Source organism: Melozone crissalis, unplaced genomic scaffold (assembly GCF_028551555.1).
Source record: "Melozone crissalis strain CALT ecotype California unplaced genomic scaffold, PUWL_Pcris_2 ptg000033l_1, whole genome shotgun sequence".
Taxonomy (NCBI): domain Eukaryota; kingdom Metazoa; phylum Chordata; class Aves; order Passeriformes; family Passerellidae; genus Melozone; species Melozone crissalis.
The window spans coordinates 4737494-4752621 of record NW_026535811.1 but is presented as its reverse complement, the minus strand read 5'-3'; the positions used below and the strand labels follow the sequence as shown (position 1 = coordinate 4752621).

The following is a 15128-nucleotide window of genomic DNA, read 5'->3' as shown; positions in this document are numbered from 1 at the left end:
AGATTCTGAAAGAACGAGTAAACATTCATATTTTTCAAGGAGGAAAAGAGGAGGATGAAGGAAGAAATCGAAAAAAGAAGGGCTGAAGCTGCTGAGAAGCGCCAAAAGATGCCAGAAGATGGTGTGTCTGAAGACAAGAAGCCATTTAAATGTTTGAGTCCTAAAGGTTCATCTCTCAAGGTAACCTTCCCATTAGCATCTATACAGGACATAAAAAACATCAAAAGCAACATTGAAATACTTGTAATCAAACCCAGGAAAATGCTTTGATAGATTTAACCTGAAACTTCTAGCTGAAAGACTTTAACTCATTGGGATGATTGAAAATTAGAGTTCCTGCTTAGAAATAGAGAGTAGACTGGCAGCTGTCTCTTCTTGATGAAGAATCTCCAAGAAGGACCCTCATCTCCAAGAGAAAATGATTTTTGAAACTTAGAGCAGTAATACTGTGTTGTTTTAAATTTATTATGGGAGTGCTTTGTGAACTGGAGTAGAATCACAGAATCATTTAGGTTGGAAAAGATCTCTTAAGAGCATTAAGTCACAAATGTTCTCTCCCTCCTTCCACATGCACAGTTATTGTCTTGCTTGCCAGATTGCTTTGTCCTTAAGCATATTCAACCAAATCATCATTAATTATAACTGACCTGCATGGGAATTCTAGCTTATGTCTAATCCCCCTAAAAATAACATCTAGAAGTACTGGGCTGGATTTCATTTTCTTACATAACAAAAAATTACAAACCTCACCCTTCTGTTGCTGCAGGATTTCTAAATGGTCTTTTGTGGCCAAATTATATTAGAAGTGTGATAAATCAATTAAATGGTCTTTCAGCATGGAAGAGGAATCCTGGCCCCACTGAAATTATTGGGAGTATTGTTTTGGAATTCAGTCCAGTTGCTTTCTCAGCTCAATCTCAAACTGCAGATCTATTAATGTTTTCAAAGTTCTTTTCCTTTTTGCATTTTGTGTCATTAGTCATTTAAGAATACAAAACATTTGTCAAAAAGGCCACTTAATGGGAAAAAATAGGAGAGAAAAGAAGCAAGTAGGAGCTCATTGAACCATGAATTGGATCTCCATAAGATTAAAACTGTAAATATTGAGTGAAAAATTGCATTTGGACAAAATTAGATTTAGCTACACTTTGATTCAGTCTGGAGATTTGGGTCTGTTTTGGGTCCAGTTCTAGCAAATACTGAGTCCAAATGTTTTTGAACATTTGAACCTGAAATACTGGGACAGAATGCACACAGTTGTAAACAAAGATTGCAAATCTTCATGGCTTATTGTGATTAGGTAAACCTGGTCTTGCCATTTTGGTTGCTAAAGGTGATGTCTCTAACAGACGCTGTAAATGTACAGCTTCTTCCCAGCCCCCCTGGGAGGGCTTCCTTTTCTTCTGTTTATTGAGATGCCTTTTATGACATACATTTGGAGCTTTAATTCACAGAAGGCTCAGGATGGAGGAAATTGTACTTGAAAACACAAAGTAAAAAGGATATAGATCCTAGTTTTGGGGAAAGTGTAAAACAACACTGGATTTGGCAGGAGGCTGAAAGCTTTCAGATACCTTTTGTACTGGATGCTACAGTATTCTAAGTGTATTTTCAGAGGAAAGCTGACATTTTTAAAATGTTGTTAGGCTGCAAGGTACATTTTTTTTATGCTGGGTTTTGTGTCTTGTTAGGTAGAAGTTTTTTTGCTACAAAACCTGATATATGGAACTCTGCACATTTTTTCCTTTCTCTGTTTCTCTCTCTGAGAAATTGGTGATACTCTGCAGATTCCAGCCCAGTGTCTGTGGGTGGCCAGTGTGGATGTGTAATGTTGTAAAAGTTCACACCCCAAACTGTTTCTTGGCATCCTGTGGTCAAGAGCTGCGGGGAGAGTAATCTGAGTTTATTAACCTGATGCGAAACTTGATGTCAAAATCCAGTTGTGAGAAGAAAGTCTGTTTTGTTACCTTTAATTTGGATTTAATTTGGACTGACTTCCCAGGCTGGTCTCAGCTGGCTGGCATGCAGCTCTCTCGTTGTCTGCTCTGCACTGCCCAAGTTATCTCTTGATTTGTAAAGCATCTGGCACAGGTTTTCTCCTGTGATGGATGTATCAGCTCAGATCTGCCATGAGTCATGTGAGAATCCCAAATGCACAGGGGTGGGTGGGTGGCTGGAATTAATACTGAAAAAAGGGAGGCTCTGTGTAAAAATAATGCATGATACATGTGCACATTCTGACTCCTTCTGGGTAACAATCTGGCAAAGCACCTTTTTTACTCCTTCCCTGTCCTCCCTGATGTGATAAGCTTTTGGGAAGAAGAAGAAGTTCATAGGAGTGGCGGGTATGAGGGAAGTAGGGTGTGCTGATTGCCAAGGGAACTACAAGAACAAAGGGAAGAAGGGAACTGAACTGAGCAGCAGGGTGGAATATTGCCATCCCATGGGTGCTGCATCTGCCCACCAGGCAGGCCATGGGCTGGCTGGGCTTGCAGACCCAGAACTGAGAGACAAAGATGTGCAGCTCCTCCCCATGTATGACACAGCTCATGGGTGCTCAAATGTACATGTGCACACATGAACATGGGCAAAATATACATGTCTGCTTATATTTAGGAAAACCTGCTGTGATTGTCAGGTCTGGCCTCTAAAAATCACAGTGTTGGCAGCTCCTGTTGTTTTAACTGGTAAATTTCCCTCAAACCTGAGGCAAAACTTCAGCAGAGATACCACAGTGTGGAGTCCTCTCAGTGACAGCTTGAGGGTTGGTTCCTTCTGAGGGGACAGTGAAAAGGAAACAAGCCCAGTAAATACAGGCCAAGTTCATCCCCAGCTCAGGCACAGAAGCAGCTTGGATTTCTCGCCGCTGGGTTGACACCCTGTGGGCTGCAGTGGTACCAAACTTCTGTTCAGCCTCTGTCCTGTATCTTGTTGTTTTTTTTTTTTTTTTAATAAGGACAAGGCCTGGAACAAGCTCTGCTGCTCTCCCGTCTGCCTCCAGCTTGTCGTTTCCCTAATTTAGTTAATGCAAAACATGATGCATTCAAAGAATGATGTTTCCTGAAAAATCTTTGATCATTTTGCTTTTCAGACAAGTTCATTCCTCATATTTCCTTTGAGAAGGAAGGTTACTGAGTCTTTTTATTCTGTTCTCTGGGTTAATTAGGAAAGAACAGTACTAAGTCTCCTCTTGGGGGTGAACACCACGACTAGAGAAATGGAAAAGCAGTTAGGTGTTGAGGGGAGGGAGCAATGGCAGGATTTTCTCCAAATCCCTGTCTTTGGAGAATTAGACTCCACACAATCAGTTCTCCCTAGATGAGCTATTCTCGAGGCAGAGGGAAAACAAAATGGTAAGAGCAGGATATGTGACATTTGTTTTTCCCCGTCTTTGATGCTGATGGCAGCACTGGGGTCTGGAAGGTAAACTGAGCTGAATTGGCACCCTCTGCTCAGGTGCTGCTGACAGCAGGGAAAAGCAGAACTGTGCTTAGTGAAGCAAAAGGCTGTGTGAGCCACTCGGGGGGGATAAGGAGAAGCCTCTCCCAGGGAGGATTTTCTGTGTTTGTTTTTTATTCCACTTCCTCCTTCATTTTTTGAAGATAGATCCATTTACAAGTTCATAATATCCAATACACAGTTTAAAACTCCTATGAATCAATGTAATACCTTTTTTTAAAACAAGTTTTACTGGGAATACCCAATGATTTTTGTTTCCCAACTCATGGTCTCATATTGTGTGTTAACTCATTCTTTCTGCTCATAATTTAATTAGAGTTGACTTTTTTGAGTACATGTGTGTTCTGAAAGTATTCCATGGTCACAAAACATAGTCCATGCTATTTAACAAGATCCTGATAAGATGAATGCAGTAAAAAGATTATTCTTATTTCCTGAAAACTGAGAAAACATCTTGAATTTTATGTTAACCACCTTGCTTTGCCTGTTTGTTTTACAGATCTATTTTGTCATACTGTTTACTGTATGTGCCAAACATTTTAAATTCTTTGCATGGAGTTTGTGTGATGTGCAGTGGGTAAATGACCTTTAGATGTTGCTGTGCAGTCTAAATGTGTTTGACTTTTATGTTGAATACACGTGTGTAGAGGTTTGTTTGCTCTAAGTGTATTCAATGTCTGCTTCTGCTACCTTTTGAGGAGGATATTCTGGAATAAATCCTCACATAAATGTGCAGAAGGTATTTTATCCCTCCATGCAAAGCGCCTTCTTCCCCAGCCAGAGACCTTGCTCAGCTCTGAGGGTTTCTTCATAACTCTTTTCTGTTTATTTTCTGGTTTTGCTTTTCCATTTTCCTCTTCTGAACAACCCCTGAGTTTTTCCTGATCCCACAGCTGATAACGGAGTAATACACAGTGGTAACTGGTAACTGAGAACCTCTGTTACCAGTGGGTAAAGAACAACCCCACTTTTGTCTTTTTACTACAACCAAAAGAAAAATGTTCCTCTTTTTTCCCACCTCTTCCACTAGTGCCCACTCGAGCCTGGTTTTCCTGCTGTGCAGAAGCATCTCTCCTGCCTGCACATAAAAAGAATGTGAAGATCCTATAAATGAATTATTGGGCAGTTGCCTTGAGTCCTGGTTCTTTGAGACAGTCCCTATTATTTGTCCTTGCTGCCCACCATGGTTTCACTGATGTTTATCTGGGGATAAGCTGGAGGCTCTTGCTGGAGTAACTCATTATTTTCCTGCGCTGCTGGTTATGACCCAGAAGTCCGCATTGGGGAAACTCCTATTGTACCATAGCAGAAGTGAGGCCATGTGTTTTAAGTGACCATCCTCGGTCTGTTTGGTCACTTTTGAACCATTTCCCTGCTGGTTTTATGGCATTGCCATCTCCTCTGGGCGAGAGCTGTAATCTTTCTCTGCGGGTGTACACTGCTTCTGTTGGTCTTTTGCTGCCACCTTGTGACATCCTTCCACTGAAACAGGGGATTTGTCCTGGCAAAGCCCATCTTTGCACTCAGGACTGCTTTTAGCTCATGTTTTGGCAGCTGAAAGTGGTGATGGAAATGACTCTGTAAACTGTATGTACGTTTTAGAGTTTCAAGGTGCCTTTGAGCTGGGTGGGTGGCAGCTGGAGCTCCTCCAGTGAGCTGCTCTGGCAAATTCTGCACCCGAGTGAACTGCCTGCTTGCAAGGGCTTGGGAAATAAACTGTGCATGCCCTTTGATGGGATTGCTGTGGGGTTTGGTGTGCTGGGATAGCCTTGGATGCTTAAGGCACTGAAGAGAACCATTTAAAGGAACGGCTGTCATTGCCTTGTTTTAAAGGCACGAGTGCCAGAGCAGTCAGGGTTAAAGCAAATTGAAAATGGAGATCCCCTGCTGAGACTGGGGAATCCCCAGGAATCCAGCCAGGCTGATTATTAATCATTTCAATCCCCTGGACCTGCTTGCATGTGTTTTACTTTTAAGTGAAACTGTAGAGCCTGGCATGAGAAGTGGAACAATGCAATGTTGATAAGACTTGAGGAAGTTTGATGAAAATATTTCTTGACCCTGAATACAAATAGAAGTACACACTCCCCATCCCTCCACTACCCAAAGGGAAATGTTTTAAAACTTTATTCAGGGATGGAGTTTTTTGTTTTCAAAGTATTGAGAGATTTGACAGAAGCCATTTGAGACTTTAATGAGTCATCCTCCTTGGAGGTATCACAATATTTTGTATTTACAGAGTAGAAAAACATGATAAAATGTCAGATACCAGTTTGTATAATAACAGCTTGTAGATACTGATTCAGCAGTATCCTGAACATGAGAAGAGTTTACACTGATGGTTTTTTTTGGAGCCCAAATTCAAACTGATCGTGTCTTCCAAAGACATGAGTAAGGGAGGCTTTATGGCTGAGCTCCAAACCTGGCCTAGTCTGGTCTCTCAGCTCAGAAAAACTTTATTAAATTTGCAAAAACTTTATTATCTGTCTCAAGAGATACATTCTTGCTCTTGTGTGGGAGATGTGAGGATGACATAGATTTTTGTGCATATAAGTCCCTTCCATGAGATAGACTTCTTCCCTTTTCTTCTTTCTGTGTTGTTCATTTATTTTCTTGCTACGTATGAGACACTGAGGAAATGTGTAGGATGCAAACATTCATGCAGAAAATATATCCACTCTTATGAATTGTAGCATAACAGGCTCCTGTCTATAAAACCTTTGTGTGTGTCTGTGAAATTTCTGTTGGAATGCATATCTTTGAAATTGACTTTTTTGACATTTAAAATGGCATTTCAGGCTGGCCTTGCACAGGCTGACCCTTTATGAACTTTAAACTTAAAGCTTTTGTTTCTCTCTTTTCTAGATAGAGGAGCGAACAGAATTTTTGAACAAATCTGCTCAAAAGAGGTAAAGCAAAGAAACAGTACGTTCTGTTCAAACAGCAGTGTTTAAGTGGAGGGAAGAATAATTCTTAATATATTTTTTTCTTCCCTACTTCCTACAGTGGAATGAAGCCCACCCAGACAACAGCAGTTGTCTCAAAGATTGACAGTAGACTTGAGCAATACACTAGTGCACTTGGGGTAAGTTAATTCCAGTAAATGGATCTGGTTACTAATGGCTCTGGGGCCTTTAATCAGCCTTTGTTTTGCTGTTCAAGAATTGCAGGGGTTTTTGATCACAAACTCTTCTTTAATGTGACTTCAAGAACAAAGTGCTTGAGGCACATCTGTAACCAACATCTAGAGATGCATCTAAACAAAACCTCAGATTTAGGTCTTCCTTTTTATGCTGTAATTTACTGTTTTGTGAGCTGGCAGTAGCTTTGGAGGGTTCAGCCAGCATCTTGAGTGACAGTCACAGCCTCTGCTTGGCTGGTGAGAGCCCTGTCAGCACAGAGCTGATGGTTATCCTGAGCAGAGCTGACCTAGCAGCTGATTTAGGAGAACAAAGAACTGGCTCTGTGCTGCTGGCTGCCACCCCACAGTGAATTACTTGGCAAAGACAGGGAACCAGTTAAGCAGTGACAAAAGGGAAATCAAAATCACATTAAAATGCAGAACTTGACCCCACATGATTTTGACAACTGTGGCTAAGAGCCAGAACTGAGGCCTTTTTCTGTCCCCAAGGTAAAATAGGAGATTGACACCACTGTATCCAGCTGCCATCTGACTTGAAATATTTCCTTTGCTGACTTTCTGATTTGTCCACAAGTTGCCATATCTGCCTTGCTTTGCGATGAGAGAAGCAAAGCATCACTCATACAGGTTCTTATTCTCATCCAATCAATGATATGTAAAATGTGCAAGAATTCTGAAAAGAAGAAAGAGGAAGAAGAGGAGAATTTGGCCAGTGTTTTTAGTAACCATACAAAAGACACATTTCCCCCCAAAAACCAGCCAAAAACTCACACCCAATTCTCCACTCTTCAAAAGAACACATTTTTAAAAACATTTTAATTGCTGAGATTTACCCCTAGAATGCTGAGGTTCTGTTGTCTGGGGCAGATGGAGCAGTCTGATGCTGAATGACAGAACAGCCTTTTGCCCTACCCCTGCAAAGGAATTCCCCTAGCTTGGTCCCTAAAAGATGGACCCAGGCTTCCAGGAGCCAGGTATAAGCTAAGATTTTAAATCCTTGCATCAGTTGTGTGCAGAGATAAGGTTTGCCATAGCTTTTAGAAAGGCAATAAACACAAAAAATAAGGGAGTGCCACTTTCCCAGCTGGTTGTATCAAGGGTGAAACTGCAAATCTAAAAGGTGAGAGAGTCTCAGTGGCACCTCTTGAGCTGGGTACTCCTGCTCATCTTTGCGTAGCCAGTGCTAGAGCCACATGGAAATGCTGCATTCCCCAGGGTCAGACCACCCTGCAAATCCAGCTCTCAATGCCAAACACCAACTGGCCCCAATTTTTCCCCAGGGCGCAAAGGCTTCAAGACCTAAAGCCTCCGACCTGCACGTTCCGGCCGAGGGCGTCCGTAACATCAAGAGCATGTGGGAGAAAGGGAATGTTTTCTCATCACCTTCTGGGACAGGAACACCAAATAAGGTATGTGTTTAATTATCCTAACAATTATAAAGAATTATGCTCTTATTATTAAGGACCTAGCCTTGCATTCATATTCCTGTCTGCTCCTGTTGGCATCACTGGTGAAGGGTATCCCAAAGGATCCCGAAGGCCTCAGAAAGCCACAAGATTTTGTGGCTGCAATATTGAGAATAATGGAAGAATTCAGTGACCTACTGAGCTCAGTTATGAGACATTCCAGAGCCACATCAGATATCTTAGAAAAATACATCTGGGTCATTCAAGCAGAGTACAAAGAAATTCTTTGAGTTGGGCAGAATTCTTCTGGGGAGCAGAAGAGCTTTGAACAGGCAGGATAGTGATGATATTTTCTAGGTAGTTCATAGAAGTACTTGTGAGACCTTTATCTTTTCTGTGTAAATCCTTAAAGCAATATTTTTCTTTCTATAAATTGATGTGAGTTGCTGGGCATTTATCATAGGCAAAAAGATGAGCTGTGGATTGAAGTGGGTTATTACAGATAGCAATTAAATGTTAGTAATTTGTTCTTGCATTTTAAAGATTTAATGTTTTAAATTTTAGGCCACTTCTCTATTGTATATTTCTTTTGAAAAAAATTAGTTTCACAAGAGGAAAAAAAAGTAGGTTTGAACTGATGTCTCTTCTATTAAGCTAAAGATTTTTGGAGTTAGGGCTTGTGGTAGAAACAGCATGTTTATGTCTGACATTTATATACTGGGGTAGCAGTAAAGTGGAGATGTTTTTGTCAGTTCATGTATACAATTTTTGAAAACTAGAGGGCAGCAGCACTGTGTAATTCATAGGGACAAAACTTTCAGAGCACACAGGATGTCTCTGAGCAAGCCAGAGGCTCAGTGAGGACATCTCTATTAAACCAGGCTTGGCTTTTAAATCTAAACCATGGCAAACAGGTCAAAAGCCATTCTGAAAGTTGTCTGATTGGATTTTACCATTTTGCAGGAAACTGCTGGGCTGAAGGTTGGTGTCTCCAGTCGTATCAACGAGTGGTTGACCAAGACCCCAGAGGGCAACAAATCCCCTGCTCCAAAACCTTCTGTAAGTAACCTTGGAACAGCCATCTCTTCAGCAGGTGGGCTCTCTCCTGGGGCAGGGGGTGCCTCCTCCTTCAGCTGGTGGTCTTTGGAGGAGCTCTGCTGTGTGTCCTCTTGGCAGCTCACAGCCCTCTGGATGCTGGCTCCTTGTAGCCAGAAAATGGGGAAAGGAAACAGGGCAGCTCTCACCTTAAAGCTCAGAGAAGCACTTCTCTGGTAGAGGATGACTTTAATTTGCCACCTGTGAAGGGCTTACCATTAATTTAGAAATTACCAGCCACAGACCCCAGGTTGCACACTTATACTTGGAGTTTGGCCCTTGCCCTGTAGAAATCTTCCGAGTATGTTTTAAAATGCAACTGAAATAATTTAGATCTTTATGAGCCTAAATGTAACTCCTAATGAAGGCCCTTTAGCCTGCCCATTAGTTCAGCAGGAATCAGAGCAAAAAATGATGTTCAGGTAATAAACTGGGGATGTGGGAAACAGCAGGAAGAGGTAACTGTGGGATGGGGAAGGGTAAAGATGAGAAACCTAAATATACATGTTGGAGAATTGTTTGTGATGTTAATGATTCAACTTCAGGATTTTGTTAAAGAACTGATTTATGCCTGTATCCTTGTGCAGTGTTTTTCTGCCAAGTGTTTTTCTTTTTTCACCTGCCCTTTATGCAAAGTGCAGCCTGAAAAACACTTTCTCATTTCACACTCCTATTTGTCCTGAAGAGGAGTTTGAAATTTGCAGCATTGTCCACTACAGAATCTGCCTCCAGATTTTTCTATCTTTTCTTTTAAATTGTATCTTTCAGACAATGTACAACTAATCTCTTGTTTTTCCCTCAGCCAACTGTTTCTGTCTATGTCTTGATTTCCCTCTTTCTCAATAGATTGTTCTTTCTTCTTTCAATGTCTCTGCTTGAAGGAACGCGCCCTCCTCCTATTCTTCTTCTTTGGGGGTCTGTTTGCTAAGTTGGTCAGGTAAACCTGTTTATCATTGACTATGAAGGTTTATGTACATCTATAATATGTGATTTGTACTTTTTTTTAGTCAGGATAAACCAAAGGGAAGGCTAGAATTTCTTATTTAGCAAATAACTTCTCACACTCATCACATTCCACCAAAATTGAAAAATGTTCAAAGTTTTTGTGACCAGCAGGATTCTTGTGGGTTTTGGAAAAATATTGAATTCAAGGCAGAGCAAAGATTTCAATTTTACAGTGAATCAAAGTCACAGATCCCAAATTATTTCAGGATTATGGAAGTGGATTTGTGATGATGTTCCCTGCAAATGGCTTTGTGATAAGGTCAAAATTGCTTTCTTCCTTCCTTTGTTATTACTGAACTGCCTTTTTAAGGAGCAGAATTGGCTTCAAATTTTAATCATCAGCAACCCTGTGTGGCTGCAAATTATGATCAGTTCTGGGGTTTCTGCTGGGTGTAAAAACCCCTTGCAAGAATCTAATTTCCATTCATTACTGAGCATTTTACAGGTAGAAATTCTCATGTGCAGAAAACTTACCTCCCTATGGATGGCCAGTACAAAATCCTGGAAGCCATGCAGGACTTGAATGCTTCCTGAAAAGGAGATTATTTATGTGCAAAATTGCTTGAGTCTCTTGTTTGCCATGCCCAAAGGTGGATATCAATCCAGCTGCCCAGCAGTTTTCATTTTCATTTGCAGCCCTCCTTTTCTCCAAGAAGCTAATTGACGTTTTTATGGAGCTTTGATTAAAGTCTCAATAATATGCTCATTTTCAGAGATTACTACTATTCTTTAATCACTTTACCTCATGTGGTTTGTTTTGGTTGTTTTTTTCTTTTTTTTTTTTCTATCGGGCTAGTGATTGGCACATCCTAAGGATGCAATGGAAATGGAAATTTAAATGGATACGAAGGACTACAGTGATAAGGGCTGAAATATGTATTTAAGGATGTAGAGCAGGATCTGCTCTTCTGTTGTATTAAAACTACAACTCTGTTTTTTACATAATTTTTTAAAGAAAAGATGTTTATTTTGATCTAAAATATTTTGATCTAAAATCTAAAAAGATTTTTATTTTGATCCACTTTTGAATTCCTCCCTAGCAGAAACACTTTCCCTAAAAAAAATGTGGGGTTTTTTGGTTTCTTTCTGCAAAAAATTGCATTTGGTTTTTTTACAAAAATCTGAGGGTGCAGTAACTCTTCACTACACTTCTTAAGTTGAACATACTTAGTTAAGACCAGTCTGTGTCATATAAAATAGATACAACAGGATTGTTTTTTGTCTTAAAACAAGGATATGTGTGGAGGTATTTTATGAAATATAATTCTTTATAACTGATAGACAATGTAATGTTTATCTCTGTGGATATTCCTCAGTTTCTCTCGTGAGGAAGTTGCATTTTATCTTTTTCTTTAACGAGTGGAAATATACCTGAACTAATGTTGGTTTCTGTTCTCTGACATTAAAAATACAGGATTTAAGACCAGGAGATGTCTCTGGCAAACGTAATCTCTGGGAGAAGCAGTCAGTGGAGAAGCCAGGTGCTGCTTCTAAGGTAATAACACTTCTGGGCAGCAGTTAGAGGATAATATTCTGTTGCTAACCCACCTTTTTGTCTATAAAAGAAGGCACAATGAGGTTCAGAAAGCAGCGTATCACTTTTATATTCATGTTGGGCAGAGCTGTGTTATGTCTGGACATCTCTTGATTTTTTTTTTCCTGTTATAAATAGCAATTTTCTCCTATATGAGATTTTAATAATGTGTTTTTGCTTTATCAAACAGGTATCAGCTACAGGGAAAAAATCAGAGACTAATGGTAAGTAATGCCATAATGCATATATTGCAACTGTTTCTATTGTTCAATACATATTATGACATACATATCATATAATCATGTTATGCAGATAGTGTAAACATACACTATTTTGTATGATATTAATAATTATATTAATAGCATTATTATGTTATGTTATTATAATTATATTAATATTTAGATTAATATATTTAATAAAATACATACAATATTTGATTATATACATATAATGATACAATGCAAACATTGTAATACCTATTATTATACAGAAACATTGCCACATTTTTGCATAGGTGTGCCTGTGTTTTGAAATTCTGCAGCTGTTCATGTTGATGCAGAAGCCCCTTTTTGCCTTTGCCTTTCAAAAACTCCATCAAAATATCATTGAAACACGAATGGTTGAGAAGCTGCTTTTGCTGGAGCTGTGCATTGTTGTCTTTTCAGGGCAAAAATAGTTATGCTATTGTAATTTTGAAACCACTGGCTGGTGAAACACAACCTAGTTTTACAGAAAGAAATCGGCAAAATATCCCTCATATTTTTTATTTTTATTTTAAATTTTATTTAATATGTACTTATTTTTATTTTTTTTTAATTTTATTTTTTATTGTAAAGCACTCCAAATAAAGCAAATTAAATGAATTGTATGGCTAAGAACCAGTGGGGAAGAATGGAAGTTCACTGACCAATTTAATAGCTTTAAGAATGCTTTGCAGCATCCCTCTATTCTTTGCTAAGAATGAAATGATCAAATAGAGAAAAACTCTTGGTTTTTTTACACTTCCATGTGTGCCCACACATTTTTAGTGGTTTTATGTAAAGCCAGATGTATGGTACACCTGTGAACATTTATTTTTGGTTGAGAGTTGTCCAAAGCAGAATAGTTTTGCTCCTCTTGTGCTTTTCTAACCAAAGTGTCAGGAGAGGGGTTTTTGGGCTGTTTTCCACCCACAGGAGCAGTCCCAGCACAGGGGTTTGGACACTGCTGAGCCTCTCCCCAGAGGCTGAAATCCTGATTTTTGTCCACCTGGAAACCACCCCAATACAGCAGCAGAGCAGCACCCAGCTCTGTCCTGCCTTCCTACATGTTATCCTAGAGAGCTTTTTCTGTTCTAGGGATGTGTCTGGGTTATTTCAAGCCATATTTAATCTGTCTCTTTCTCAGCAGGTGTGAGACAAGAACCCTAGAAGGCCACTAAAGACGCTGGACCAATCAGTTTGGGGGAAAAAACAAAAAAAGGAAAAAGTGCTAAATTGTTCTTTTTATATTTATGTTTATTTACCAAAATGTCTCTCTTTTTTTTGCATTATCCCAGTTAAACCATGTATATTAGCACTGTATTTAATAATCAGTCTAGACATTCATCAGAATAGTACTGCCTTTGCACAAGAGCCTTTATTCCTAAAGAAACCCATGCTGTGAAATATATAGACTCTCCTACTGAAAGTCATAAATATGTATCTGAACAGTGATTTCAGCTGGCTTTAGAGGTCAACCCAAAACACATGTAAAGTGAAGTTGCTTGGGAAAGGTGTGCAGTAAACCTATGAAACCGATGGTTACTTTTGTAATACAGAAGTCTTTTTTCTTTCTGCACTTTAGACTAAGGCATGGAAGAAATATCTTTAGTTGACAATGTAATATTTTCTGTAAGTTGCCCATGTCATGAGAAATACTGCATCAATAACGTGTTTTAATTTTTGTTTTATACTTTTTTTTAAGTATCAATTTTTCCATTCTAGTTTAAGTTAATACCTAAATTTGGATGATTATGTTAGCTGACAGCGGTACTGATATTTCTTTTTGTTGTTAGTGACTAGTAATTGAATGCAATCTAGAATATATATACACACATAGCTTTACAAAGTTTAGCCTAAAGGCACTACTAATGGTAGAATGCTTTAATATGTGCTAGAGTATTATATTTAGCAATAAACATACATAATTAGCCAGTATCACAGCTTAAAAAAATAAAGACAAAATCACACACTTTTCTATAGTAAGATTTCATAATTGTCATTAGAGGTATGGTGAGATAAGTATTAAAAAAATTTAAATGTCAGTTGCCCAGTAATGGGTAATTAAAAAGAAAGTATAGTTTTTAAAAGAGGAAAAGGTAAGGGTATAGAGGATCAAAAATAGGTCACTTGTATAAAACGTTGTAGTTTAATTTATATAAAACTACCATAATTAAAAAGAAAAAACTGTAAACAGAGTTGGAGCTTGTTTCAAATGACTGTACACTAAATCTTGCCATCCATCAGTGCCCTACACCAGGTCCAGAGAAAATGAAGTAAACCTCTATCTTTGTCATGCTTCTTTTTACCTCTCTCCCCTGAATATCTTCTTGACAGATGTTTTGATTTGTACATAGTAAACACATGGCTTTAGGACGTCAGCTTGGTTTGGATTTACATGCCCTGCAGTTTAGCATTTTCATCCTACAGTGTATGGGTGGCATAAACTGAGCAACTCAGGCAGCCCCTGGGCACATTGATAACAGCTTTGTTGTGCACCAGAACCCCCAGGACCTCCCTTATCACCACTTCCATGCCTTACTTCTTCCTAAAGAAGTGTAAATTCCTGTTCCAACCCAAAGCTGGGCTCCCCTGCCTGGCTGAAACACCTTGTTTACATATAAGGATGCACAAAGTTATCTGTAGGGGGTGAAACTGTGCCTGACATTGTCTGTGGGTTGTCGTGGTTTCGTTTGGGGCTTTTGTGAACACTCCTCTGAGTCTTTCGAATGCATCTGATAGCTGCAATAAAAACCATTTGTTCAAACAATGTATTCTGAAACTGCATCTGCAATAAATGGAATATTTCCATCAGCAGCCCCGTTTGTCAATGAGCAGGAATGGAGCAGTTGTTGTAAATGGGGTAGGAATTGTGCTGAGTCCCTGTGAGATAAGGTGAAAAACCCCTAAGGATGTCCCTCCTGATGCCACAAATCAGCTTGGATTTGGCCTAGCAAAATCTGTCTGTAAATATCTTAGAGCAAATAACTGTGAGGCTGTCTCAGGGTTTGCTTTGGTGATTTTTTAAGAGGAGTTTTTTCTGTGCTTTCCTTAGATAAAGCCAGCCTGTGTCTGAGTGTAATGTCCTGGGTGCTGCCAGCAGAGCTCCAAAAATCTTAAGTTCATGTTTGAGACTCCCAGTCTGGTGTTGGAGACAGCCCTTGTGTTCAGGTGCCTGGGTTTTACTGTGAGTTATCCCTGCCCATGATGCTGCCTTCAGCTTTCCCCACGAATCACACAGGAATTCA

General features: G+C 39.5%; 1 protein-coding gene across 6 annotated transcripts in view; it reads left to right on the top strand.

Annotated features, from left to right (window-relative positions):
• The window catches only part of CALD1 (caldesmon 1), a 162703-nt gene extending 148287 nt beyond the window's left edge, over nucleotides 1–14416 (top strand). For 4 of the 6 annotated variants that reach the window (XM_054282118.1, XM_054282121.1, XM_054282115.1 and 1 more), the window contains 8 exons: nucleotides 40–180; nucleotides 6325–6368; nucleotides 6466–6544; nucleotides 7882–8010; nucleotides 8971–9066; nucleotides 11522–11602; nucleotides 11832–11865; nucleotides 13028–14416. In XM_054282118.1, the coding sequence (XP_054138093.1) occupies nucleotides 40–180; nucleotides 6325–6368; nucleotides 6466–6544; nucleotides 7882–8010; nucleotides 8971–9066; nucleotides 11522–11602; nucleotides 11832–11865; nucleotides 13028–13050 (627 nt within the window). In that variant the 3' untranslated portion in view covers nucleotides 13051–14416. Of the gene's footprint in view, nucleotides 1–39; nucleotides 181–6324; nucleotides 6369–6465; nucleotides 6545–7881; nucleotides 8011–8970; nucleotides 9067–9948; nucleotides 10024–11521; nucleotides 11603–11831; nucleotides 11866–13027 lie in introns of those variants that run through there. The other 2 variants (XM_054282116.1, XM_054282120.1) reach the window with 2 other exon arrangements.
• The last annotated feature ends 712 nt before the right edge of the window (nucleotides 14417–15128 follow it).